The sequence below is a fragment of the Leptodactylus fuscus genome, chromosome 1 (assembly GCF_031893055.1).
Source record: "Leptodactylus fuscus isolate aLepFus1 chromosome 1, aLepFus1.hap2, whole genome shotgun sequence".
In the NCBI taxonomy this organism is placed as follows: Eukaryota; Metazoa; Chordata; class Amphibia; order Anura; family Leptodactylidae; genus Leptodactylus; species Leptodactylus fuscus.
In genome coordinates, this window is record NC_134265.1 from 109563272 (window position 1) to 109588918 (window position 25647).

Genomic DNA, 25647 nt, shown 5'->3' on the forward strand with positions numbered 1-25647 from the left:
GACTGCATTACTATTATTAGAATTGTCAGTATGCTCCAATAGGGCTGGGACCTGATGGCTTAACCATTTTGAAAGCAGGCTTTGTATGTCATTGAATAGTTTTTTGCAATATCTTCAATCAGCGATGGTTGATGTCACACTGTTTTTGTCAGTATGTGTTGTGTTTGTTTCATATCGCCTAATGAGGGCGAGAACAGCTTCGCCCAAACGTTCTCGTGTCCTGGCATAGTGTCACCAAATGTCAAGGGATATTGTGAGCCTGTTCATCTGGGGGCATCAATATAATATTCAGTCTATCTGTATTCTCATATTTCTCTTATTTTAATAGGTACTTGTTCATTTTATGGAAATTTAATTCTAATTAATATTTTATATTAGTAAGACTTCATTCTGTAACAAATAATCTTGTCTGATGCTTTGTATGTATCTTGTGTTTCCTAATCTGGAGTGGTCTATATAAAGATGTCTATATACCTTTTGTAGAGGTGTATGTGTCCAATACAAGCAGCATTAGTGGCATGACAGGTGGCATTAGTAGATATATAGTTATAAACCTTTTCTATCATTCACATTGCCTGAAGTATTGTTTTGCCTTAGAGAGTTTCAGGATAACAAAACAGTACTAACTACAGAATAAGTATTTTTTATTTTAAATTCATATCCATCTAAATATTAATCTTTTTAACCTTTGGTGAACCATTATATGTAACGCAAACTTTGCTCTTCTTTTGGTCTGGGTTTTGATTTTTTTATGCAGTTTGTCTTTGCTACATTTTGCTTTCTGTCTGAAAATTATTGTCAGTGTCCGTTTAAGGCCCTAGGCCTCACGTTGCAGAAATACAGGGTTTTTTTGTTGCAGAATTTGTTGCGTTTTTTTTGAGCCAAAGCCAAGAATGGCTACAAAAGGACTGGGAAATATTTAGGAAGTTCTTCTACCTTCTGCTCAATCTACTCACAAAAAAAGCTGCGTTTCCGCAACGTGGGGCTTCAACCTAAGCATAAGTTTTATTGACTGGAAACCCCTTTAAGAAAAAACACTCTGTATGCCTTCTTTTATAAGAGATCAGGTTACAGTATGGGCCCTTAAATTTCTATTGGTGGCTTATTACAGATCGATATAACATAGATCTATAATGTAGTCCTTAAAATCTATATTTAGTGTGTCTTAGCATGAAGAATGAGAATCAGCAAATGTAGCTGTAAAAAAAACACCTTTATTATTCTTTTATGTGGTTAAAAAAAAATCTAAGGTGAAGTTTAATCACTATAATGCTTTATAATGTCTCTATCTATTGGTGCCATCTCTACACGGAAGCTTTGGCATGTCACTAGACCATCTTATATACAGTGGGAAGCTGTCTATGTTGTAGTGAAGTGTTGGTTTCTGGCCAAAATCAACAGCTGAGGGAGGCGCCGAAGCATATGTAAATATGCAGACAGGACCCGTGTGAGAAAGAGTGTCCAGCCGGATCTGATACAGAAACATGGACTGCAAACATAACATCCTGCCGCCTCCCAACTGAGCTTCTATAGCACACCCACTGCGTGTCACCCTGACATCATGCCACAAAAGAAAAATGAGTCTACCTCAATGAATGTTCCTGCTATGAAGAAGAAGCATACCAAGGTCGCCGGAGCTAGAGTAATCCTTAGAATGTGACTGGCCATTGATAAAGTGGGAATTCAGAAGCGGGTGCATGGCATAATATGTCCAAACACTGTCATATATTAATAGCAGCGCTATCATTCTATGTGATTTTATAAGTGCTTTTGATGCAGGTGGCACTGCCAGTACAATGCCATTTAAAGGGAGTCTATCACCTCCTCCAAGTATATTCACCTGCCTCCACGGTGTTATAGAGAACATTACATTGATAAACTCCATACTTGTGTCATATCTGTCACTTTTGTACTTCAACTTTGAAGTCTCATGCAAATGAGGCAGTTGGTGCACTGGAGGCGGCCCTTTAGTTCCTGAAGCAATGCTCATAGGTGATACCATAGCAGTGGGAAGATCACAATGTGGCACAGACAGGAGATAGAGGTCTGAGGGGCAAGAGCAATGCTTCAGGGAGCTGAAGGGCCAAGACATACATTGTTTATCACTGTATTGTACTCTTTAACACACTGGAGATAGTTGAATATGCTTTGGGGAGGTGGTGGACACCATTTAAGTATGTGCCTTGTACGATAAGATGGAACTAGTGCTGAGCGAGTAGTATTCGATCAAATACCTCGCCAGCATAGGAATGCGTGTAATCGGCCGAACACCAAGGGGTTAAACGCTTCGAATATTTGATGCTTTTAACCCCTTGGTGTTCGGCCGATTACACGCATTCCTATGCCGGCGAGGTATTCGATCGAATACTACTCGCTCAACGCTAGATGGAACCTGTGAGCGCTGTGCAGACTTTTTATTCGTATAATGGAAGCAGTTGATTAACATTTTTATTTTTTGCATTACCAACATTTATTTGTAGAGTAATAGCTACTTTCTTTCTCTTACAGTCTCTCATTGTGTAGTTGGTCCATGGGGGCCATGGAGTGAATGCAGCTCTCTTTGTGGAATTGGGAGCAAAGAGCGGTTGCGGCAAGTAAGAGTTCCTCCTGGGAGTGGAGGAAACCCCTGTCCAGATCTCAGACAGCGTCGTGGCTGTTATGGAGATGACGACACCTGTCACTCCTCCAAAGGTTACAATTAACCCTTGTCTGTTGTTTTAAGTGTTAGCTTTTGGTACATTTTATGAAAGTAATTTTTCATAGAAACTCATTTCTTTTACTTGTCACAGAAGTGGCCCGGATATTACCAGGCTCTTTTAAAAGGGATTCCAGAGACCCTTGGAGAAGGACCCACACCCCCGTTTCTTTAAGGACCCCAAGGTAAAGAGAATATATTAATATAATATGCCTCCTGTACTTGCAAATATCTTGACTTATACAACTTTGAGAAGCAGAAGGGCATTAGTTTTGGGATGTGAAGACGTGATGAGAGTGAACATAATATACATAAACATACAATGGTATTGGGCACTTACATTATATAAAGTCATTATTTTTATCTCCAATGTCTCTGAGCTCCAGTCACAAGCATACTCTGCTATTGGGATCACTTTAGAGCCCAGTGTAGTTCATACTAAAGTTACTTTACTGGGTGAAAATCATAAAAAAAAACATTAGTAAAATGTGAGAGTTCAGGTCTTCTGTTCTGCCTTGTTACTGTGAGTCCTGTTAATGAGGTAAGCCACGGGATAGCTGAGAGTGCCCACTATGTTAGTCCTTTCATCTTTCTGCCAGGGATGACTTGTTAATAAAGGAAATTCTAACAGGCAGAAGGAAGGGTAACAGCATCTGGCAGGAAGGGAAAACCCTTCTCTCATATTTCAAATACATAAAGGAAGAGAATCTGTTGATCCAGCCATGCCGTTCACCCTAGTGCATACCCATTAACATTCATCTTGGAAATGATTAACTAAAGCTAATGCAGAATAGAGAGCGTAAGGTAGACAACTGGCTGCCAAACTAGCTAAATATGGCCAGATGCGACAAGGACGACAAAAAATAAAACCTTTTATGTGTTATTGCTTGATCATACCGTAAACCACAGATAATGACTGACTACTGGGCAATACAAAACCAACACACAACATGGCCAATAAATGTCCCATAATTGTGGGAAAAAAAAAGGAGGCTAAGGTCCGATGTAGCAGGCCACAGCTCAGAAATGCTGTGGAAATGTATCATGTTTTTTTCCCGCAGTGCTTTCTACTTCAGTTCAGGTGAATGAAGTATCTGAGCAAGTTTCCCTTCCTGTACATTCTAGAGGATGTTTTAGGTGGTCTAAGGGTGGAATCTAGGGGAATCGGCAGATTTAATCCATAGAGACATGTTGGATGATATGAAGTTCTGTAGCTCTCTCTTCCTTGTCATTTCCTAGTCAACACTATCCCAGGAACAGGTTAGGTTATAATAATGCTACAAGTAAACGTCATGTGTGCATATCATAGATGTAAGTGCATATTGGCATAGACATACTCACTATTGTAATCTGCATTGCCCAATGAGTGTGTGTTGGTATAGATATTAATACATTTGTAGCCCGTAGTTGTCGCCCATATAAACATGTATTGTTTGGGTTTCTGTGTCTTGCACGTGATATGGAGGAGTGGGAGTTATATTTTGTTTATGTTTGAGTCTATATGCACATGTAAGTGGTCAGGCACTGGGTGTACTTCTTTGATAAGGGCAGACCCAGGAGAAGATGAAATGTTGGCACATAATATACATACACATACAGATAGTTGGCCCCATTTGCTGTCTTTCCCAGTAGGTAACAGAAACGCAGCTGTGTATGGTTAAATCTCAGAATGGAGTGAAAGAATAAAATAATAAACTTCCCATCGATCTCCTGTGTCTCCTAATACATAGGAAATGACTGCTTACCCATTCCATTGACCTGGAAAGCATCATCCACAGGAGTGGCAGGGGATTGGTGAGGTTGGTCAGTGTATATATAAACAATATATATCTCATGTCCTCATAGTGCAGCATAGGAAACATCTGAACTCAACTTACCATTATAATGTACATATATTTATTTTTTTTTATAACTATTAACAACCTCTGTATAGTGCTATGCAATATTTTGTTGCTATGTAAGGAGTAGAAAAAAAACCTCTTATGGCTGTATGTATTTTACTTGTTTTACAAAATCTTTGCAAGTATGACAAGGTGTGACCCTTAACCACAGGTTAGAATCATGTACACACTGTACCATCTGGCTTTTCCAGGTTTACTGCACGCAGCAGGGTGGCATTGTTCTTTGTCTAATAGCTTTATTTTCAACTGCTATACGCCTCAATGTTTATCTACACCTCCGCTGCAGGCATAACACTTTCCATGCTGTACTGCCAACATATCCTGCTGCACTGTCCAGAGAAAAGAAAAATGTGCTCTATTAATATTAGGGAAACATCTGTTGCTCTATGTTGCCTAATAATCATCACTCTGTACTCTACAATATTACCAATCTGTATATATGCTGATAACACTGAGTATATAATGTATTTTTATTAGTTGCATAAAGAGAAACAGATATTGCTTACATTCACATTTCCTGCTAATCAGTGGTATAACGATGGCAGTCGCAAGGGGCATGACTGCGACCAGGCCTAGAGGGGTACAGGGCCCTTGGCCAGCTGGAGATGGCCGGGCTTCAGACCACCACAATAGTGTTCAGGGAAAGCCTGATTCCCATCTGCTATACATACTGTTAATGGAAAGGGGCCCGATGTGTCGCTGGACCCTTTTCCTCAATAGATGACAGCCTGGGGGGGGGGGGTGGCGACTAAAAATAAATACTTGAACTCACCTCTCCTGGGGCTCTGACAATTCCCCACATCTTCTCTGGGGCTCAGGCTGGGAGAGGACCGAAGAAGATGACATAGAGAGCCAGAAGGAGCAAAGATGCCCAAAGTAAGGCAAGGTGAGTATAAGTGGGCCTCTACTTATTATACTTTAGGGTCTGAGGACTCCCCAGAGTATAATAATAGCACCGAAGTGGAGGACTGAACCGCACAAATATTCGTCTAATTTTGTGGGCGTCACCTGAAGCGGCTCTAGGGGTGTTCTTGGGAGCATTTTATACTGTGCGGGGGCCAGTGTGGAGCATATTATACTATGTGGGGGTCACTGTGGAGCACATAATACTGTGAGGGGGCCACTGTGGAGCTTATTATACTATGTGGGGCCATTGTTGAGCATATTATACTGTGTGGGGCCCCTTCACTATTCACATCACACAACCATTGTTTTATAGCAAATTGTCACAGTGCTCGCAAAAGCACTACAGTACAGTCAAAAAGTTGGTCAGCAGGGGCCCCATGTTTGAACACTCACTGATCTCCTAGACTGTTAGGACCCTACAGATCCGTTGTTTCCCACAGGACGCAGCTCCCAGTATTGTTTGCATGCCGCACACTGCACTGCTCAAAACCTTATTTTTGATAACTGCAGTTGTGAGTATTAGGGTGCATGCACACTACGTAACGCCGGGCGTGTATCAGAGCCGTACACGCCGGCGTTACAGCAGGGCTGCCGAGCACTTCCCATTCACTTCAATGGGAGCGCTCGTAACAGCGGCGTTTACGAGCGCTCCCATTGAAGTGAATGGGAAGTGTTCGGCAGCCCTGCTGTAACGCCGGCGTGTACGGCTCTCATACACGCCCGGCGTTACGTAGTGTGCATGCACCCTTAAAATGTAACCATCATGATCAACAATTCTCTGTAGGGAGAGTCCACAAGACTTTAGTTATACCACTGCTGCTAATGTAAATATGGTAACTGCATAAGGATATAGAATTGTTATAACATTGGTATATTGACAAGCTCTTTATTGCCTATATAATTTTTTTTCTTTTCTCAGTTATTGTGTCTACTACAGACTGAAATATGTGGGACCCGCCTGCCGGTTGCAAACCTGGGGTAGATCGTTGACACGAGAACAAGTTGTATGTGTAGAGTGCCAGACGGAGGCCATGGGTCCTAGCGGGCGGTGTCAAGGGGATGGTCTTGCTGGTGCAAGGTAAGAGCTCATTGAGTAGCTGGAACTGGAGGTAGAAATATAAAGATGTCTGGACAATAACTTTACTGTAATAAGTGTTGGTCAGCTAAAGAGTCATTTAATGCATAACTAAACTTTTTATTGTTGTAATATACTTGTAGAGGATGGGCCACTTTATATCTAACAGTTTGTAATGTGTAACACAAAGATAACTAATAAAAACTTACTCCTAGACATTCATTATCATTACTATATCTATACTGTCATTTTTAAAGCCGCCCCCCCCACCCCCTGCTGAGTTGGCTTCCTGACATGCCTCTTTTGACCACCCAACGAGTGACACGAAGAGACATGTGACACATACTTGACCATGTCAGGTGCCTTTGTGCTCACCTGATTTGTCGATTACTAGTGCAGATGCGCTGAGTTGGTCTGTGTGTAGATAGATAGATAGATAGATAGATAGATAGATAGATAGATAGATAGATAGATAGATAGATAGATAGACATCCCCACAAATATTCCGCAACAACCCCGTCACATATATATCACTCCCCTCCGACACCTCTTCAGAGCACAGTAAAAAGTAATATACTACGGGGCCTGCCGCAGCTATTGGCATCGCTGGACACCCTAGGATTCAGCCTTGTGCTGTGACAGTGAAGTCACAGTACAGGGATGTTACAGTAAATCATTGGCTATCAGTGGTTAAAAAAAAAAACAATCCTAAATAAAAATCATAGGTAAGCTGCATCCTTTTGAGCGGTGCATTTCGCTATCAATCGGTTATAGTTTTATAAAACCTAGCATAGTGTTTCTGCCATATTTTTGTACAGCTGCACTTAATCCTGACTATGTGTTAAAGTGGTAATATATCTGGCAAAGAAGTACAAAATTTTATAAATATTAACTTTTAATAAACATAAGTAAAATACTACCGCTACTCTTAAAGGGATTCTACCATTTTAAACTTTTTTTTTCTAGTTGACACGTCAGAATAGACTTAAGAAAGGCTATTCTTCTCCTACTAGATGCCTTTTTCGCCCCACCATTCAGTTGAAAATCCGCTTTTCGTCGGTATGCTACTGAGTTCTCTCGCAACATTGGGGGCGGGCCCCAGCACTCAAACAGCACTGGGGGTGTCCCCAATGCAGTGAGAGAACTCTCCAGCGCCGCCTCCATCTTCATCATCAACGGCCTCTTCATCTTCTTCTGGCGTTAGGGTCACACTTGTACGCCTGCGCATTCGGCTCTGCCATCGGGCCGCAGGCAGAGACAAGTGCACATGCCATTTTTTTGTGTTCACTTACGCGAGCATGCGCAATACACTCCTGTAGTTCTATGGAGTACAGAGCGTACTGCGTATTCTCGCGTAAGCGGCCACAAAAAAATGGCCACCGGCATGTGCACTCGTCTCTGCCTGCGGCCCGATGGCAGAGCTGACTGCGCAGGAGTACAAGTATGACCCCAGCGCCGGAAGAAGAAGATGAAGAGGCCGTTGCTGATGAAGATGGAGGCAGCACTGGAGAGAGTCCTCATTGGGGATGCCCCCAGTGCTGCAAGAGAACATACTGACGAAAAACGGATTTTTAACCGAACGGCGGGGCGAAGAAGACATCTAAAGGTAGGAGAAGAATAGCCTTTCTTAAGGCTATTCCGACATGTCAACTAGAAAAAAAAGTTTTCAATGGTAGAATCCCTTTAAAAACTAACAAAAATACAAATTAATTTTCCAGTCACCATAAGATAACAGCTCTCTTCTGAATCCACCTGGGACCCACATCAAAACACACTTTTAACAAAAATCAGATCTAAAGAATACAGTATAAGTTATCCACCTTGAAGGGGTATGGGTCTGTCCCTGGTTGACTGGTAGAGTTCCATGAAACTCCATCTGAAGTAAATACCAACATGGGAAAATTCACCCTAGTTTGGTCTAACTCTGACCTTAAACCCTCAAAATGACCCCCACTCTTACAAGGCCAATACTCAGATGAGGTTTTACCATATTAATCCATATATGCATGTTTTGTTCTATAGGGCATAATGACTCATCAGGGGACTTTGATAACAAGCTAATAGACATTCAAAATGCAGATATCCAATCACAAGGACCATATTAGCTGTTGGCCTACAGCTCTTTCATTGCTGACAGCAGTGCTGATAAAACCGTGATCTTGGTCCCAAATGTAAGCTTCTTTCATATGACACCAGAAGCACTTGTTCTAGTTTTTATAATGTCTGAGAAATGACAGTTTGAAGTAACACCCCCATAAACCTCAGCTTGCCTGAATTATACAAGAGCCAGTCCACCCATGCTCTGGTAAGCAGTGTAAAGATTTGACCTAGCGATAGAGAGACAGAAAAGAATAAAGTTGGAACAGGAAGTGAATTCCTGCACAGGATTTCATAGGAAGAAGACAGAATTCTTTCATTATGTTAATTCATGACAAAAAGCTGATGGAAAAAATCAAAAGTGGTTTGGAAGTTTAGGTACGCTCTAAATATACTCAAAATGAAGTGTACTACCCATCATACATGTCGAGATCATTATTTGTGGTGGTATGTGTGGGTGGACGTCTTTACAACTATCCATTATCTTAACCTCTTCAGCATCTCTGTTCCATTAAATTGCTGCTCATTTGCTGAGGCTAGGTTCACATCTGTGCCATTGGAGACTTTGCCGCAGAAACAGCTAAAAATCGGCAGATAGAAAAGTTCTGCATGGAGTACTTATCTCTCCGCCAGTTTCAGTATAAAAACTGCGGACACCAGAAGGACTCCATTATTGTCTGTGGGGTCCACGTCCACGGGTAACCGCTGTTTTTAGTGGTCTGGCTCTTTGCTGTTCTGGTTCCCCGGAAGAACTGAACGATAGAAATGTGTGACACATTAGTCTAAGGCTAGGTTCATACCTGTGCACAAGTCTCTGAGCATGAGGTGTGAGCACTCAGTAGAGCACTCACCCCTTATTTGGAGAGTTAGCGTTGACCCTAGTAAAATGTTCACAAATCATGATGGTTTGGTTTGATTCAGGATACTCTATATTCCTAGACTATCAATCCACTCGAAATCTCGTAGAATCCATGCCATGAACTATTGGGGCCATTTTAGTTGAAAATTAATGTTATCCTTCTGATCCATGGTAGATATGCATAGTAAAGGAGAAGTGAACATGTAATGCAGCTTTACATTATTAAACTATCTTGTTCCAATTTAGGACATTCTGGACTGCTGCCTCCCTTCCAGGCTGCCAGGGATCCTGGGTTCAAGAAGACCTCAGAGAAGACTGCACATGCCAGTTCCTCTCCTACCTATTTGTGTGATGACGATGGTCACTGTTGGATGTAGGATAGCAGTTTCATACATTGCTGTCCCCACAAAGCCAAATAGTTTACCTCTCAGATACCTACCTCTTCCACCTGCCTCTTGGGGGGGACCTTGCTTCCTTTTTTAAAGATTCTACCATTTTGTAATTGTTTGTATGTTACATTTTAGAGATGATGTCTTCAAAACTCTGCCAATTTCGTTCTTAGGGGTCGTTCACATCACGTTTTGGTCATCAGTTGATCTGATCAGTTTAATGGATACAAAAAATGATACTAAAAATCATAAAAATGGTTGGAAACTGATGACTATCAGTTTACATAGTCAATATTGAATAAAAATGGATCAGTTTTGTTTTTTTGTGGGATACAACAGTGTCCTACTTTTCTATCCTATAGAAAATGATTCCTTTTTATTTAACACTGACTCTATGTTAGGATCTATTCAGATCATGTTTTCTGTTTATTGAATGCGAGAAAAAAAGGGACGCAAACCGGTGGCCATCCTTTTACACAGGCATTAGAGATGAGCGAATATACTTGATCGAATACCTCCACCGCATAGCTCCCGGCGCCAGGGAAGGTGGCAGGGTCAGTAAAAATTTGAAGCTCCGGAACTATTTTTGCAACGGGAGCTACACGGCATAGGTATTCGATTGAGCATATTCACTCATCTCTAACAGACATCAATATTTAAAACCCCCCAAAAAACATGGATCTGTTGAACGGACACAAAAGTATGGTATACTACGTTTTCGTGTCCTTTAAAAAAAAAAACAAACAGCTACGAATCCATTTGTTTTTTACAATCGATGTCTATGTAAACAGATGGCTATCCCATTTGCGTCCATTTTTTGCACCCGTTAAACTGATGTAAAAAATGTCTGTCTCAAATAAAAAGTTTGAATTTAAAAAAAAATGAATGGAGTCTAAACATATGGTTGTCAGTTGCCATCAATTGTCATAGTTTTTAGCATCAGTTTTTGTACCCATAAAACTGATCAGGTAAATGGATGATCAAAACGTGATGTAAACAACCTCTTAGATTTTATTGACCAGTATTAAAATATAAGCTGCATTGTCCACTGCCAGTTATATATACTGACTTATCATATACATTATTACAGTGCCAACTCTAGGTGCTAATATAAAAGCTGAGAAAAGAAAAAGAATACATCATTCATGAAGTACTCTGAAGAAAGTATATTTATATATGTAATTACGGTATATCCATATTATATGTTTTATTATAACTCATTAATATATTGTCACAAATCGTTGCCTTTACCCACAACCATGCTCATATGTCTGCTGTGGAGCTCCAAGGATCAAATCGGGTTCCAATCCTCGTATGTCTCCATACATCGGCCTCTAGAGATACACCATGTGATCAAAAGTATCCGGCACCTGGCTGAAAATGACTTACAAGTTTGTGGCGCCCTCCATCGGTAATGCTGGAATTCAATATGGTGTTGGCCCACCCTTAGCCTTGATGACAGCTTCCACTCTGGCAGGTATACGTTCAATCAGGTGCTGGAAGGTTTCTTGGGGAATGGCAGCCCATTCTTCACGGAGTGCTGCACTGAGGAGAGGTATCGATGTAGGTCGGTGAGGCCTGGCACGAAGTCGGCGTTCCAAAATATCCCAAAGGTGTTCTATAGGATTCAAGTCAGGACTCTGTGCAGGCCAGTCCATTACAGAGATGTTACTGTCGTGTAACCACTCCGCCACAGGCCGTGCAGTATGAACAGGTGCTCGATCGTGTTGAAAGATGCAATCGCCATCTCCGAATTGCTCTTCAACAGTGGGACGCAAGAAGGTGTTTAAAACATCAATGTAGGCCTGTGCTGTGATAGTGCCACGCAAAACAACAAGGGGTGCAAGCCCCCTCCATGAAAAACACGACCACACCATAACACCACCGCCTCTGAATTTTACTGTTGGCACTACACACGCTGGCAGATGACGTTCACCGGGCATTCGCCATACCCACACCCTGCCATCGGATCGCCACATTGTGTACCGTGATTCGTCACTCCACACGACGTTTTTCCACTGTTCAATCATCCAATGTTTACCCTCCTTACACCAAGCGAGGCGTCGTTTGGCATTGACCTGTGTGATGTGTGGCACCCAATCACCTGACCACGTTCGAAGTCCGTGAGTTCCACTGATCGCCCCATTCTGCTCTCTCACGATGTCTAATATCTACTGAGGTCGCTGATATGGAGTACCTGGCAGTAGGTGGCAGCACAATGCACCGAATATGAAAAACGTATGTTTTTGGGGGTGTCTGGATACTTTTGATCACATAGTGTACATCGGGCCCTGTTACAGCTCCACACAAGACCTTGCACATAGAAGTATAGTTTAAGGTAGTCACATATTTCAATAGCATGTTCAATGATGGTAAATATTATATTACACTGGGGCCACATGGTAGCTCAGTGGTTAGCACTACAGCCTTGCTGGAGTCCTGGTGTTCAAGTCCCGCCAAGGGCATAAAACCATCTGCAAGGAGTTTGTATGTTCTCCCCATGTTTGCATTGATATCCATCCCATATTCCAAAAAGACATACTGATAGGGAAAAATAAAAGTACATTGTGGGCTCTATGTGGGGCTCACAATCCACATAATAAAATAAAATATTATATTACACTAACATTGTCACCAGCATAGGAAGGGTCTGGGAACAAGTCCGGGCCCTCCAGGAGGAGGTGCTTATTATGCAAATATTGTAGTTATAATTGTACAAAGAGCTCTTGGACAGTTTACCAGTTAACAGCATGTACTATCTACCCTAAGGCTAAAGACTGTATAGAAAGTCACAGTTTGTCTATGCACGGCTGCTGAGACACGAACCCCTTAGTTACCAGGTAGTAGGAAGCCATTTGTATTTCATTTCCTGATGCTTTTATGGTGCCATCATATTCTGCAGCGCTGTACAGCAATGGCTATCACTCACATAAGTCATTATTCTCAGTGGTGCTCTAAATTCTAAATCTAAATTCCCCTTCTCAAACAAACTATGGCCAAGTTCAGGTAGACAGTTAACATGTCAGTACCGTATTTATTTATTTGTAATGTGTGGGAGCAAACCGGGTACTGCAGAGTAAGTATGCTAACCACTGAGGCCCGGAGCACATCTGCATTTGGGGATTCTATTCACCTCTCCAAATGAAAAATGCAGAGAGAAAAGCGCTGCAAGCAGCACTTTTCTCCACATTTTTCGTGCGGAAACCCCACGGACCCCATAGACTATATTATTTCCTAAGGTAACAGCTTTTTTATGCAGATTAGGTTTCCATTCAGGGATGGGGGGAGGGTCCACTTCAGAAACCCATGCGCAGATGTGAATCAAGCCTAAGACACCATGGCAAATTACAAGCTATATAGCACTTATTAATGGGGTGAGCTTGGAAGTGGAAGAGCAAAGTAGATAGTCAACCTATGCCAATTCACCACGACAAAGATTCACCCAATTTCTTTGATATATCGGCCTTACTCAAGCCATTAGAGTGCATAAGGTAAAACTGTGCTTATACATACTCTATATAAACAGGAGGCCGTTTAATTCTCTGTGGCTGTTTTTTTTTTCTCCTGTGTTCTTTGATGTTTATCTGAATTCAGAAAAGCTGGGTAGTTCACTTTTTCTATAAAAGTTTAACATGTAACAGGTCCAGCCAAATGCTCAGTATACACCAAGAACACATACAGCAATATTTTAGTTAGCAACTTTGCCACTTATCTTTTTATGCAAATTTACACAGTATAATCTTAACACAATGAACTCGCTTTGAAAAATAACGTCTTCTTAAAGTCTTGACATTTTGAGGAAATCTTTCCTCTGCATTGCTCCCTTTAATGTTCATAGACATCAAATGGCTCATCCTACTGTGTATGTGACCGAGAACTGCTTACTTATCTGCAGAACAAAGTGAACAGTATGTCTTTTCAGGTTCACTGTAGCAAGTAAAGCAAGCATGAAGCGATCCATGGTACATATGTAAACATATGAGTATTAGCCTAAATTTTCAACAGATTGGAAAACTTGTGAGTATAGGATACTTTCTTCTTCCCATAGTAAGCCACTATATCAGTAGGCATCTTAGTGACATCATTTGCCCAAATAATAAATCTTGCAGTGTATGCAATTGATGTCACAGGTTTTATGTTCCATATGATCTCTCCATGCAATCCTCTATAAGGGATTTTCACAACACAGACATTTATCCACATTAATGTCCCACAGATGTAGGTCCCATCTCTGGGGCTTATGCCCATCCTGCTGCATCTGTGAATACAGAAGTGGTAACGGATTCCTGGTTCTCTGCATTGACTTGTATGGGCGTCCTGAAAAATAGTCAGTGTGTGAGCCGCATCTATAGAACATTTAATAACATACCCTATGACTCTGAAGTGGGAAAACCTCTTTAGGCTAAGGCCCGACAGGACAATACACAGCACTAAAGCGCTGCGGGAAAACATTGCGGTTTTTCCTGCAGCAATTTAAACAGAAAGTTCTCTGAGTTTTCCTCTGCAGGCTTTGTTACATTTATATCTCCGGGGAAGCCACTGGTGTTTCCGTATATATAACTGACATGCTGCAATTTCCAAAAAGGCCCCGTTTTTGGAAATCGCAGCATGTCTGTGCTGCGGTTTTTACCGCAAATTGGGCAAGGGAATCGCAAGAATCCCATCCACTTTGCAATTACTGTAAAGCACTGCGATTTTTCCTGCAGGGTTTCCACTGCAGGCAAACCACAGCGTTTCTGACCAGCGTCCCCCCCCCAGCCACTGTGTAGTGGATGGAATTCAAGCAAATCCCATCCCCACACTGCAGTAAAATACAAATAGTCACCGTTTTGGAACTCACAGCATGTCAACTATACCTACAGATACGCCAGCTGTTTCCCTATAATGTAATTGTAACAAAGTCCACAGAGGAAACCTCTACGAACTTTCTGTGAAAAGCAATGTGGGGAAAAACTGTGATGCAATGCTGCCACAGTTCTTCTTGCATTGCTTTTTGTTTTGATTTTTTTGCTGCAGGACACTATGTGGGGCCTTAGCCTGAATGCAGCTCTTGTATGTTGCAGATTTGCTTTGTTTTTAGAAGTCAAAGCCAGGAGTGGATAGAGCAGAAGGTAGTGGAAAGAAAAGTTTGCTCCCAGCTTGGAGCACTGCATCAAAGGCAGCCAGCCTCTCAGGGGGCGGCGCCTAAAAAAAAAAAAAAGCACAGAGAACTAAATGATCCTGCAGTGTGTCTGTGTTTCTTTCTTTTTTAGTTGCTATGATTCCTAGGATTTCTCTATCTGCCATGAGCTTCTATGTGTTTCTCTCTTGTTATATACTACTGTACCATCTATGAAACTGTATCACTGAAATTTCCCCATTGTGGGACTATTAAAGGAATATCTTATCTTATCTTATAAGCACTTCCTATATATTTCCTATTCCTTTTGTAGCCATTCTTGGCTTTGGCTTAGAAAAACCACAGCAAAATCTTCAACAACAAAAAACAAAACAAAAAACTGCTTTTCTGTGACGTGGGGGCCTTAGCTTGAAATACTATTTTGCAGAAAAATTAATCATTTGTTAAAAAAAAAAAAAAAGTTCATCTTCTAAACCACTAGCTTGGTCATTGTCTAGTTTTGTACACAGTGATATAAGGCTTGTGTGTCCAGGCACCTAAAGTTACCAAATCTAGTTAAGATCAGGCAGATTATTTTTTTTTTTCACCAAAATAAAAAAAAATGAATAGTCCAAGTAAGTGTTAGCAAGCAGAAATCTTGAGCACTGGGAAGAGACGTAAAGAATATATTGGTAAACTGTGTAACTTTTTATTATGTAAGCAATACTCCATGAATTAAAAATTTCACGTATCCAAAAGTATAAAAATAGATTTTATTTTGTAACAAGGATGCAGAACATATTAATAAATAAATATGATCTATTGCGGATATCATGCACATAATTCTGTATGTCAGTGCTTGTCATTTGAAAATGAATGGTCCAAGGAAATTGTTGGCTGAAGATTTTAGCTTCTATGAGGTGAATTTCCACAATTTTATTGGTTTAATTCCATTAAATAAGTATACAGTCTGTGCCAGGCGATTTCTTTATAATGTCTAGAGTTCCATCTTTGCACAGATCTGCACAACCCCGGTGTAGACACTTGCTAAATGATAAAATTTTTCTGACACTATCCAGATCTAACAGAAGGAACTTACTGCATATTTGTAATATATTACAGTAACAATACATTGTCAGTAGTTCTGTCCCATTGCTTGGATCCTCCTGTACATAAGCATTGGAGTGACTCCTGCTACTGTACATGTCATACAATAAGAATCAGCTTCTCAACAGATTTGCAAAGGAGAAACTGAATTCAAGGATTTGTCAGACATTTCTTTCTTTCCTTGGAATATGACTTCACTTTGGCATCGCTCCATTGTTTGCTTCAATCATATTTTGGGATATTTTACATTTAATCTAACAAACCTGGGTAAATACAAATCTCTATTAAGTGAAACAAGTCAGAATTCTGTCTTGTCTGCATCATAGACAGTGTACAAGCTGTGCATCGCACTTATTATGCGTTTTAGACATTATTTGTCTTGTCTGACAAGTGGGTGGGTTTTACCAGGAAAGAGGTGAACTTGCAGGGAAAAGGCAGAACTTAAGATGCACCAAGATACGCTGTAAGTAGAGACGAATGAAGTTTTGGAAAATTAAGTTCAGCCGCTGCTCCGGATTTCCCATAAAGATTTGATTCTTTCCTAATTGACTCACGGCAAATAACATTAAAAAACAGCTATTTCCTGGCTGCAGAGACTGTATAGTAGTGTAGAACATTGTGTCTTGCAGTAACACACATGGGGAGCCTGCTGTGGTAGTCAAACAATACAGTGAGTGAGTAGAAGACGCACATGACAGGCCGCGCTCTTAGAACCACTGCACACCTCACTTATTTTGCCACAGTGGCAGAGTGTGGAGGTTGCAGCAGCCTTATGAGGACATGCAGTAACCCAGGGGCAGAGTGGGATGGCAGCAGAAGCCTGAGGAGGCCATAAAGTAATCCAGTGTCAAGGTTGCAATAGCCTTATGAGGCCATACAGTGACCCAGTGCAACAGTGTGGAGGCTGCAGCAGCCTTATGAGGCCATACGGTGACCCAGTGGCAGAATGTGGAGGTGGCAGCAGCTTTATGGGGCCATACAGTGACCCAGTGGCGAGGCAGCTTGGATCACTTAATTTGCTAAATCAGGCATAGGTGGGTGGAAATCCTGGCTTATCCACCTTCTCCTTTGTGTAACTATGGCCTCCGCTGCACTAAACACCCGCTCTGATGCTACACTACTGGCCGGGCAGGACTGCTTTTCCAGGGCATAAATCCAATTTGGCTGCCCAGAAGTCCAGTGGATCTTCCATAATGTGTGGCAAGGTGTACTCTAAGTATGCCACCACCTGTTGGTTCAAGTTCTGCTCTGTGTCTAGCTGCTGAGGAGCAGCTTCTTCACTATGCAGGTGAAGAAAGCTACTCATCAGCGACTAGGCTCAGGCTGCTGCTGATGGAGCCCATTTTGCTCCTCCTACAGCTGTCATGCCAGTGCAAGTTGAGCGCTCTGGACTTCCCCAGGTAGGACACATGAGAGGATAGACGATGGCGCAGATAGGCAGTGGCCAACTTGCTACATAGCAGGTCTCTATAGTATTTCAGTTTGTTCTCCCTCTTGGCAGCTGTAAAAAAGGCCCCCATTTTTCCCTGTAGCAAGGGTTTAACATTGTGGAGATGTAGTCATCCCAATTGCAATCAGCTGCATCGTCATCCAATAATGTTTTCAGGTCACTGATGTCCTCCTCAATGGTCTCTAAGCCGGGAGCCTGACTGCTCGCAACACTAACGCCCACGCTACTCTCCTCATCACTAATACCAAAGGAAGCGGCGGATGTCTCCTCCAGATCTTGCCCTGGGAACTAGCTTCTGACTGTCCAGTAGTAGCTCATCCTCAAAATATAGTGGACCTGAGCCCACAGCATAGAGTAATTCTAACTGTGGAGATTGGTGGCTAAGAGTTCTTGATTTTTGCCACGACTGTATTGAAAAACGGCCTGTAATTGTATACCGGCCTGTATACTTGGAACACAATTGCTAAGGAACCCCTAATTTCTTTACTCACTATTAAATGCCTTTAAAAAGGTGAGAAAACATATGAGTGCAGGTATGCGTGGATGATAATTCACTGTTTTTTTGCTGTAATACACTGTAAAAGTCTTGCTGTGTTCCACCTTGAGCACACAGGTACTGTTTGTCATGATCTTATATTATTCACTATACTATATTATTCACTATACTGGAAAATCCCAAAAATCCATAAAGTTCAAGCTCCTCCTTTATCTGAGATAACTCGTTGGTCAGAGAGGCTGGAGAGAATTTCAAGTGAGTAATCTGGATGCCATGCTCTACTAACATCTCTTGGGCCTTAAGGAGCAGCTGAATTTGAACCAACAAACCCAAAACAGCAGAATGTACATGGGAAGAAGCGGAAGCTCTAAGTGTCAGAATCGATATGGATCCTGGAAGAGAAAAATGGTAGAACACATAAGTAAAAATATGCAAAAGGTTATCTAGATTCAAAAAAACAAACAAAAAACAGTAAATATAGGAAGAGCAGTTTCATATATAAGTCTTTTAACTATTCAAGGATGACAATTATTCTTGTTTTTTAACTCCTTCCCTTCCATAAACCAAGTTTCTATTTTTCCATTCAGCGCTGTATGGGGACTTATTTTTTTGCTGGACAAACTGTACATTATGTAGTTTTCATTGACTGTAGGGATGGGTGTTGGGTTTTATTCACTTTTTTTTTTTCAACTAATACACACTGTAATACAAACCTGCAGTCTATAGTAAAATTTCTACATTACGTTACTCCCACATCCCATAGCAACCAAAAGGCATTCATGATCGGTGTGAGAGTAGTTTGGTACAAAAAAACTGAAGATGATCAGAACTAGAGATGAGCGAACACTGTTCGAAACGGCCGTTTCGAATAGCACGCACCCATAGGAATGAATGGACGTAGCCGGCACACAGGGGGTTAAGTGGCCAGCCGCCGGCAAGGTCTGCGTGCCTGCTGGGTGAGTGCTATTCGAAACGGCCGTTTCGAACAGTGTTCGCTCATCTCTAATCAGAACCTTTGAGGTGTTGAGAGCACATCTGACCATGGAATCTGAAGCCTTAAGCGCCAGTGATAAGAAATGTTTGCAATAGGTGTCGTATTTAACAACTTTATTTCTAATGCATACATCCATCACAGCTTGGGGAGGCATTAAATCTGCTTTTAGAATAGATTTTACATGATATTTTAAGTGGTAGACACAACTGGTCCTGTTTTATGCTGCCTAAGCTCAGAATACCTGGTATTCAGAGTATAGTACTCATGCCAGAGGAGAGTGTTTAGCGTATACATTTTGGTAACACATTTTATTTCCATTTACCTAAATAATTATATACGGCAATGTGAGAAAATGTTTAATGTATATGTTATTATTTATCTCAGAACAGACATAGCTATCTTGACTTACCATGTTCTTTCACCCAGCTATGCCATCTTTGTATCTGTTCTTCTACTGGAATTTCTGTATGTACTACCCATTGGAGCACTATAGAGCATAGGGAAGAGTCCTTTGCCATAAGACCCAGCAGCCCATGGATCAATGGACACAGTAGATTACAAAGAAAATTGGGATCTGCAAAGACATTGGACTCATCTTCCTCATAAAGTGTCACTGACCTGAAAAAACAAGGATTATTAATAATTTAGAGGAATAGAAGAATATAACAATTTACAACAAAAGTAGTGTCATTCACATCACCTTTGATGGAGAGAGGAAAGTGCAGCATAAAGATCATAAGGAGGTAGGCGAAGTATAAGCAAATGGAAAGCCTCCTCACAGTTCCAGAAACTATCCCTCAAAAGCTCCAAGAGACCAAGAATGGCCCAATCACTATGCAAAGACTTCTCAGCTGGCTGATTCAGGGCAAAGACAGCAAATCTACTAGCAAGGTCTCGCACGCCTCGATCCTCATCTTGCAGCAGATCCACTCCACACAGTATAGCCCTGAAAAGGACAAAACAAAAGTAATACATTGTATGTGGTAAGAGAGTAGATTAAAAAAAGTTTGTGACTTGTCTAACCTTACAGCCAGTTGTGCGAGACCGGGTGTAGCAAATTGTTGTGCTTGTTTCACCAGGTCACCTCCTGCAAAATGCAAAGCCTCTGCTGCAGCCAATCGCAGTTTCTCACAAGATACTTCTGGGTCTGCACACGTAAGCAGAGCAGAGAGCCAGCGGGTACAAAGAGACATATCTTCCCAAAGCTCGCTGGCAAGAAAATGAAATTAAATGTTAAAATAATTACAAGACTTCTCATAGTTAAACCACTTCAGTACTGGGCCAGTTTGTGGTCCAGGACCAGACACATTTTTGGGCTTTTTTTGTATGTGCGGTTTTGAAGGCTGTAACATTTTTATCATGTTTTTCAACTAATTTCTGCATTTTTTTTTTTTTTTTTTTTTTTGGGGGGGGGGGGGGTGACACATAGGGCTTTATTTTTATGTTGTTTTTATCTTTGTATGTGTTTTAATTTTTTTACATCTGGAAAAATATAAACAAAATAGGAGGGTAATTGTGTCTGGTTTTCACTTTTCTTTTAATTTAATAACACAAAGTACTACTACAAAAAAAAACTAAAATAGTTTTTCCTCTCCGTTACGGTAATTTTAATATTGTATGGCGTAGTCGAGGGTGGGGCTATAACCTTTAATAACGGCGTTTTATTGGCGTATTATTTTAATTTTTATTTACTTTTTTTTTCTTTTAAACTTTTCTATTATTATTTCTTTATTTTTTTTACATTGTGTCCCCATAAGGTCATAATAGACCTTTCGAGACATCTGATAACTGTTTCTATTGTGTTGGAGCCTGAATTCCCCTGCAACTGGGGCTGGTACATTTAGCCCCAGTTGCAGGAGGAATCCAGCCTCCTGCACGCTGCTATACATATGGGGCTGCATTATGGCGGCGCCCATAGCTGTGTATACAGCCCTCATTGTGTGCTGTATATACAGCGATCCTGCCTTCTCTCTGGGAGCTCCGGCTGAAGTTACAGCTGGCTCCCAGTTTCAGCAGCTGCACGATCTCGTGCAGCTGCTGTGTTCTGCGTGGACGTACCGGTACATCCTTGCAGAACAAGGCAGTCATCTTCCAGATGTAAAAACCCAATGAGTGGTCCAGAAGTTGTTAAAAAATGGGGGGCTACATATTGTACTACAAGGTAACTAATATAATAATATTTTGCATAGTGAAATCACTTCCAATCTCATGACATCAGCCTAAAACTTTCAATTACCAATAATCTAGCAGCAAGCTTAGTGTACAAAGGGCATGGCCCTGGAGTTGTGGTCCTCCTTTCCTTGACTCCAGAAGATACAAGAGGCCATGAGCACACTGTTTGGACTTGGCAAAGGCAACCTTACGAACTATCAGAGATGGGCAAACTCGGTGCAGGTTAACAAAACCTTCTAAAACCAGACTTAAACTCGTAGAGGAATCCTTGGTCAGCTGTGTGTATAACATATCCTGATAGATAAAAAAGGAAATAGGGATTAATACTAGCTAGTCTTTACTGACGTGATTCTGAAATGTCTACATATGGTTGCTTTCGTTTTCATTTTGTCATACCTGCAATGTATCTCTTAGTAAGTGGCCGAATGGACCAGGAATATCTCCAGTCTGTTTCTCTATCAGCCACCTAAGTGCAGCTGTATCCCCAGAATGAAGGATCTCTGTCACTAGACTGTAGCTGGAAATGATAGAGTCATTGCAGATATAGCGGACACATGTCTCACGAAAGGTTTCAGCGCCCACCTGTTTGGGATAAATACACCACAAAGATGATATATCACACACAAAAGGACACATGGATCTCAATTACTATTCTGCGGATTACCGCTCATCGGATGCTCTCACCTGTGACAGAAGATGTTCCTCCACAGTCATCACTCTCCAGACTGCCTCATGAACTTGAATAACAATGTCCTTGCCACAACTGGGCAGTAACAGGCAAAGAACCTCCAAAAAGGCATTTCTAACCAGTGAGCACTTCTGCACTGGTGATAGCAGCCAAATGAATGGAAGAAGCTGCTTCGCTACCTCATGTCTGACATCTTCTGAAATACTGAACAGAAAAGACAAAATATATAAGACAACAAAAGCAATGCAGAAGGATAATAGAAATTAATATAAATATCTGAGCACATTAATACTAAATGGAGGCAAGTACAGCAGTTAACTAGTGGTTGGCAACAGATAGAAGAGCTCTTATCATATACAAGAACAAGCACACGAACCATCATGGTTATACACTACTACTAGAATCCATTTAATCCTCCTCGATTTTGGACAATCTTCCGTTCATGGGTATGAAAAGAAAATGTACATTAGATAATATCTTGTAGATAACATTATAAAAAAGAAAAAAAATTAAATGCTGTTACTATAGGTTAAAGGGGTTGTCCCATCACAAGGATCCTATCTATACTGCTTGTTAATGTGGATGTAAGACATTTCCTAAATACATTGCTTCAGCAAAACTGCTTTGTTTGTCCACTATCTTACTTTATTCAATTCATTGTTGACACAGCCCTTGACTTATCTGGTCAAAAGTCAAGTGATGTATCTGCTGCTCTCAGGGGGGAGGGAGGAGGGGCTAAGTGCAGGGAGCGAGCCTGTGTATCTAGCTATTCCTGTGTCTACACCACATGACCTAGGTCCTGCACTCAGATAGGGGAGAGGAGCTGCTTTCATTTCTTCTGTTCTCCCAGTTATCAGGCTAGCTAATTCAATTGTGTTCATTATGGCAGAGACAGGCAGTCTCTGTATGTAACACAGAATGGAGTTGCTCCTGCCTGTACTTCATAGTCCAATATTGTGCATATACTGTTTAAGGACCTTTGATGACATCACAGGCCCTTCAGCTGCCCCATAGGATCACGCTATGTGGTGGGCGGAGCTACATGCTAATTTGGGGGTGGAGCTAAATGACAGGTTGCATGTGAAACCCCACCCACCAAATGATGCAAGAAACCAGGAAGAAAGAAGATTTTACAGCAGTGAAGACTGGTGAGTATGCGACGTGGGAATACCCCTTAAAAATTAAATGGAGACCATTAGTGGGAATTTACCAACGAGACTAGACACCAAGCAGCAGATTAACATCCCCTACAGATCATAGCCAGCAGAGCTCACCAGTAAGCCCCACTTGGCGTAATTGCAGCCTTTTGCAGATTTTTTTTTTTTTTTTCGAGCCAAAGCCAAGAATGGCTACAAAAGGAATGGGAAATATATAGGAAGTTCTTCTACTTCTACCTTCTGCTCAATCCACCCCTAGCTTGGGTTCAAAAAACCATACAAAATCTGCAACAAAAAAAAGCTGTTTCCACAACGTGGGGCCTAAGCTGTCTCCCATTCATTGTGAGTTTTATTGCAGGGATTACAGATAATTAATAGCATCTGTGTCTCCCAAGACCTTCTCCCATCAGCTCAGGCTGACAGGACATAAGACAATGTAAGATAAAGCTTGGGCAATACTTTGCCCAGCATTAACGTGCCCTCCCCCTCCCCCCTTCTGCTACAAGTGGCATGCACTAATAAAATATACAATCCTCGCTCCTGTGTTGTCCCATGGTCCATACTAAAGGCTTAAGACATTTTAATTTTCTTCATGCCCTTTCTTCAGTTAGAACTACTGTGATGTGGTCCATAGCTTTCATGTTTTCTTAACTGCTTCAGTGCCCTTTCACTTCTCCCTGCTCTTTTACATACCGCTTGGTTTTCTGTTACCTCTACCCCTGTGGTAATATAATAATCCTCAACCCCATATCTTTATAACCATAACAACCCAACCTGTGGATAAATTATGAGAGGTGAATGGCAAAAGGGGAAAAAATATAGCAGACACTTTTTTACCCATAAGCGTCTGTAACTTATGGACAAATATAATAATCTAAGTCCTAATGTATATCAAAATGTTTTTTATTAAAAAAAACTACAACCCATCCCTTGAAATAAAAAGTCTCATACAACTACATGGAATACAAAATACAAAGAGAGCCTATAAGCCTTGAAGCACAGAGACTAGAAACATTCTTGTAGTCCACTATGGCTAATAAGGGGTTAATAAGCACTTAAGACATCTGAGTTATGTCCTAACTTTACTTACCATACATGAGACACAAAGAGGGGTTTTTTTTTTCCAATTTTAACTTAACTGTTAGAGAGTTAAGGAAAGATAAGAAAACTAAACAAGCATGTAGGGCTGCTTTAGCCATAGGGCAAACTGTTCACTGGGCCATATGTCGGTAATCAGTCAACCCCGATTGAGTGGGAAAATCCAGTATTTGAGGTGCTTTCTTGCGGTTCTGAAAGGCAGCTTGTGATTTAAACTATCTGTGGCCTTAAAGGCCATTCAAGCTTCTGTTAATGATGTCTGCAGTAGGGAGGAGTGGGGGGAGTAGTTGTGGATGTGGGTAACTATACATTTTTGATAAATTATGTAACTTAGAAAGCAGGCAATGGGATGGTATTTAGATTAGTGTAGGGATTTCTATTTATCCCAGACAACCCCTTTAACTTTAGGAGAAAAACCACATAATATATTTATATATTAAATATACAACTTTTCTTACAATCTATCAAGAATCTCATCTGTTGGCAAATACCAAGTGAATATATTCTCACCAGTTTTCTTTCAAAGCTAATGAGAGCAGAGCATAAATCTGCTGCAGTCGTCCATGTAAGGCATTGTGGGACACTCCATCTTTGATACGAGGAAGGCCATTTATCAGCTGAACAAGTAGTGCATGAAAACCCATCACAGGGACAACAGGCACAAGAGCACGGGCAGCCATGACACGCACGGCGTAAATTGGATTTTCTCTAAGTTCCAACAAGGGCTCCATAAAACATCTGCAGAAACAGGATAAAGTTAGATTTTTTAATATATTGAAATAAACCAAGGAACGCTTACCAGCAAAACCGTCCACAAGACCCATCACCTGGCTTCATGGTCTCCCCAAGGCTGTAGCTTGGCAAGTAGTGTAAGGATAGGATGCAGACTGGGATGTAGCATTTCTTTTGCTTGCGTAGCCTTTTGCAATTCTTCTAGTAATACTTCACTCAATCCTAGATATCTCCGCAGGAGAGCCCCAACAGACAGTGTGCTCTGCACAGAACTATCCACATCACTGCGAGACAGTCCTAGCATTCCTACAGTGAGAGCAGCTAGGGAAAATGGAAGAAAGGCAGATACATTCATTACATTAGACAGAAATATTTTTACTCTTCACACAACCGTCTCCAAGATTTCTCCCGTGCATCCCCCATACTCTGGAACTCCTTACCAAGACACATAAGACTGACCCCCCCAATCACAGGCTTCAAGAAGGCCCTGAAGACTCACCTATTCAGGAAGGCTTACAACCTGCAACACTATCACCGCACTGCTATATGAACAGTCTCCCCCCTCCCTCATAGATTGTAAGCCCTCGCGGGCAGGGCCCTCTACCCCACTGTGCCAGTCGGTCATTGTTAGTATTATATCTACCTGTATATTTTGTGTATTGTATGTAAACCCCCAAATGTAAAGCACCATGGAATTAATGGTACTATTTAAACAATAAGAAATAATAATAAT

The 25647-nt window shown here is 41.3% G+C and overlaps 2 protein-coding genes across 2 annotated transcripts in view; one reads left to right on the forward strand and one right to left on the reverse strand.

Annotated features, from left to right (window-relative positions):
- Window positions 1-15807, forward strand: part of LOC142204600 (somatomedin-B and thrombospondin type-1 domain-containing protein-like) — a 35788-nt gene extending 19981 nt beyond the window's left edge. Inside the window, exons 2-5 of the mRNA XM_075275916.1 lie at window positions 2509-2691; window positions 2790-2880; window positions 6422-6580; window positions 9780-15807. Coding sequence (XP_075132017.1) covers window positions 2509-2691; window positions 2790-2880; window positions 6422-6580; window positions 9780-9885 — 539 coding nt within the window. The 3' untranslated portion in view covers window positions 9886-15807. The remainder of the gene's footprint in view (window positions 1-2508; window positions 2692-2789; window positions 2881-6421; window positions 6581-9779) is intronic.
- A 2413-nt stretch (window positions 15808-18220) lies between these two features.
- The window catches only part of LOC142201879 (tRNA (32-2'-O)-methyltransferase regulator THADA-like), a 38481-nt gene continuing 31054 nt past the window's right edge, over window positions 18221-25647 (reverse strand). Inside the window, exons 26-34 of the mRNA XM_075272277.1 lie at window positions 25010-25235; window positions 24693-24920; window positions 21924-22131; window positions 21636-21821; window positions 21304-21533; window positions 20091-20276; window positions 19768-20013; window positions 19477-19685; window positions 18221-18465 (exon numbers count right to left, since the gene is read on the reverse strand). Of these exons, the coding sequence (XP_075128378.1) occupies window positions 18221-18465; window positions 19477-19685; window positions 19768-20013; window positions 20091-20276; window positions 21304-21533; window positions 21636-21821; window positions 21924-22131; window positions 24693-24920; window positions 25010-25235 (1964 nt within the window). The remainder of the gene's footprint in view (window positions 18466-19476; window positions 19686-19767; window positions 20014-20090; window positions 20277-21303; window positions 21534-21635; window positions 21822-21923; window positions 22132-24692; window positions 24921-25009; window positions 25236-25647) is intronic.